At 36.9% G+C, this 2554-nt stretch overlaps 1 protein-coding gene across 1 annotated transcript in view; it reads right to left on the reverse strand.

The window, feature by feature from the left end:
• Positions 1–1782: 1782 nt before the first annotated feature.
• LOC104980734 (olfactory receptor 145-like) overlaps positions 1783–2554 on the reverse strand; it is a 30753-nt gene continuing 29981 nt past the window's right edge. The window contains exon 4 of the mRNA XM_010829511.1: positions 1783–2554. Coding sequence (XP_010827813.1) covers positions 1783–2554 — 772 coding nt within the window.

Below are 2554 nucleotides of genomic sequence, written 5' to 3' on the forward strand. Positions count from 1 at the left end.
ACTCTCAAGAGTCTTCTCCAACACCACAGTTCAAAAGTATCAATTCTTCGGCACTCAGCTTTCTTCACAGTCCAACTCTCACATCCATACATGACCACTGGAAAAACTATAGCCTTGACTAGACGGACCTTAGTTGGCAAAGTAATGTCTCTGCTTTTGAATATGTTATCTAGGTTGGAGTGATTTTAGATCCCCCCCAAAATAAAGTTTTTCATTGCTTCCATTGTTTCCCTATCTATTTGCCATGAAGGGGTAGGACTTGATGCTACGATCTTAGTTTTCTGAATTATTGAGTTTTAAGCCAAATTTTTCACTCTCCTGTTTCACTTTCATCAATAGGCTGTTTAGTTCTTCTTCTCTTTCTTCCATAAGGGTGGTGTCATCTGTATATCTGAGGTTATTGATATTTCTCTTGCAATCTTGATTCCAGCTTGTGCTTCTTCCAGCCCAGCATTTCTCATGATGTATTCTTCATATAAGTTAAATAATCAGGGTGACAATATACAGCCTTGACATACTCCTTTTCCTATTTCAAACCAGTCTGTTGTTCCATGTCCAGTTCTAACTGTTGCTTCCTGACCTGCATATAGGTTTCTCAAGAGGCAGGTCAGGTGGTCTGGTATTCCCATCTCTTTCAGAATTTTCCACAGTTTATTGTGATCCACACAGTCAAAGGCTTTGGCATAGTCAATAGAGCAGAAATAGATGTTTTTCTGGAACTTTCTTGCTTTTTCAATGATCCAATGAATGTTGGCAATTTGATTTCTGGTTCCTCTGCCTTTTCTAAAACCAGCTTGAACATCTGGAAGTTCATGGTTCACATATTGCTGAAGCCTGGCTTGGAGAATTTTGAGCATTACTTTACTAGCATGATATATGAGCTCAAAAGTGTTTCCCCTTCTGACAACAGCAGCAAAAGACAATCAAACTGTTTTGCTAAAAAGAATAGAAAGGAATACCCAGCTTGAGAGAAATTCATATGTCATTCTAAGACAGAGGACAGTCGACTTTAAATCAAGAATGTTTTCTTATATTACATGCTCACTGAAATAGAATAGCATAATCAAGAGTGTATAGAGTATACTGAAGAATAATACACTTGAAGCCAAAATGATAAGAATTTAGTCTACAATTTTTCTTTCTAAAGCTGTGTGACTTAAAGTAAATCATTATCCACTCTTGGCTTCACTTTCCCACCCATGCAAAACATGTATTTTGATGACTGGCTATGTGTCAGTTTTACTTACAAAGATGAAAAATAAAACTCTTTGGAAAAAGAAGCTAAACACTAAAGGTTTACAGATGGGAAAGGAATTATCCTTGATACTCTTAGAACCATCAATCTCTGGTATTTCAAGAAGGTATATATTGCCAAGTGAAATATGGAAAGATAAGAGTAGAAACATAGTATTTTATTTATCCTTCTTAATACAAGTTGATAGATTAAAAGTAACCCATGTGATATGTTTCAGTCTAATGTTATGTAATTCATTATTTGGAGGCCACTGGTCTTTTCCCAAGGGAAAAATAATTTCAAAATGATAATTAAAAAGATAATATATTCACTATTTAATGTTATTACTATGCAAGAAAAAGAGATGATATGTATTTTGAAAACAGTGAAAAAAATATAAAAATGGAAATAAATTATTCAAACAGGACTCAAATTTCTTTAAGATACTAGGTTAAAAAAAGATAAAAAATATGGTAAGAAGCTTGTCATTAAAATTAAAAACTTAACATCTCATGGTACAAGTTACTTGTGCACACAGACAGTTCTAATTAAAACTGTCTCCTACTCAGAGTTTTTCTCAGAGCAAGTTTAACATCTTTGTTCCTCAAGCTGTAGATTAATGGGTTCATCATAGGAATCATATTGGTGTAAAAGATGGAAGAGATTTTCCCCTCATCCAAAGACACAGCAGAAGGTGGTTTGAGATACATGAATGCCCCTGATCCAAAGAAGAGAGAAACAGCAATGATGTGCGAACTGCAGGTGCTGAAGGCTTTGGACCTGCCCTCTGTGGAGCTGATGTGGAGGATGTTGGTGAGGATGAGACCATAAGAGACAAAGATGGTGAGACTGGGCACAATGATATTGATGCCTCCTATGATGAACACTTCCAGCTCACTGACGTAGGTACTTGTGCAGGAGAGCTCGAGCAGAGGGAGGATGTCACAGAAATAATGGTTGATGGTGTTTACATCACAGAAGGTCAGTCTCAGCATGCATCCAGTGTGAGCCATGGCACCAGAAAATGCCATCAAGTAGGAACCAAGCATAAGGCTGGAACACACTTTAGGGGACATGGCAGCATTATATAAGAGTGGCTTACAGATAGCCACATAGCGGTCATAGGACATTGATGTCAGCACATAGCATTCAGAGATGACAAAAAAACAGAAGAAGTAGAGCTGGGTCATGCATCCCATGTAAGAAATAATATTCTTCTTTGATAAGAAGTTAATCAGCATCTTGGGTGTAAATACAGAAGAATAACAGAGGTCTATGAAGGACAAGTTAAAGAGGAAAAAGTACATGGGGGTGTGTAGG

This window comes from Bison bison, unplaced genomic scaffold, assembly GCF_000754665.1.
Source record: "Bison bison bison isolate TAMUID 2011002044 unplaced genomic scaffold, Bison_UMD1.0 scf7180017864506, whole genome shotgun sequence".
Taxonomy (NCBI): Eukaryota; Metazoa; Chordata; class Mammalia; order Artiodactyla; family Bovidae; genus Bison; species Bison bison.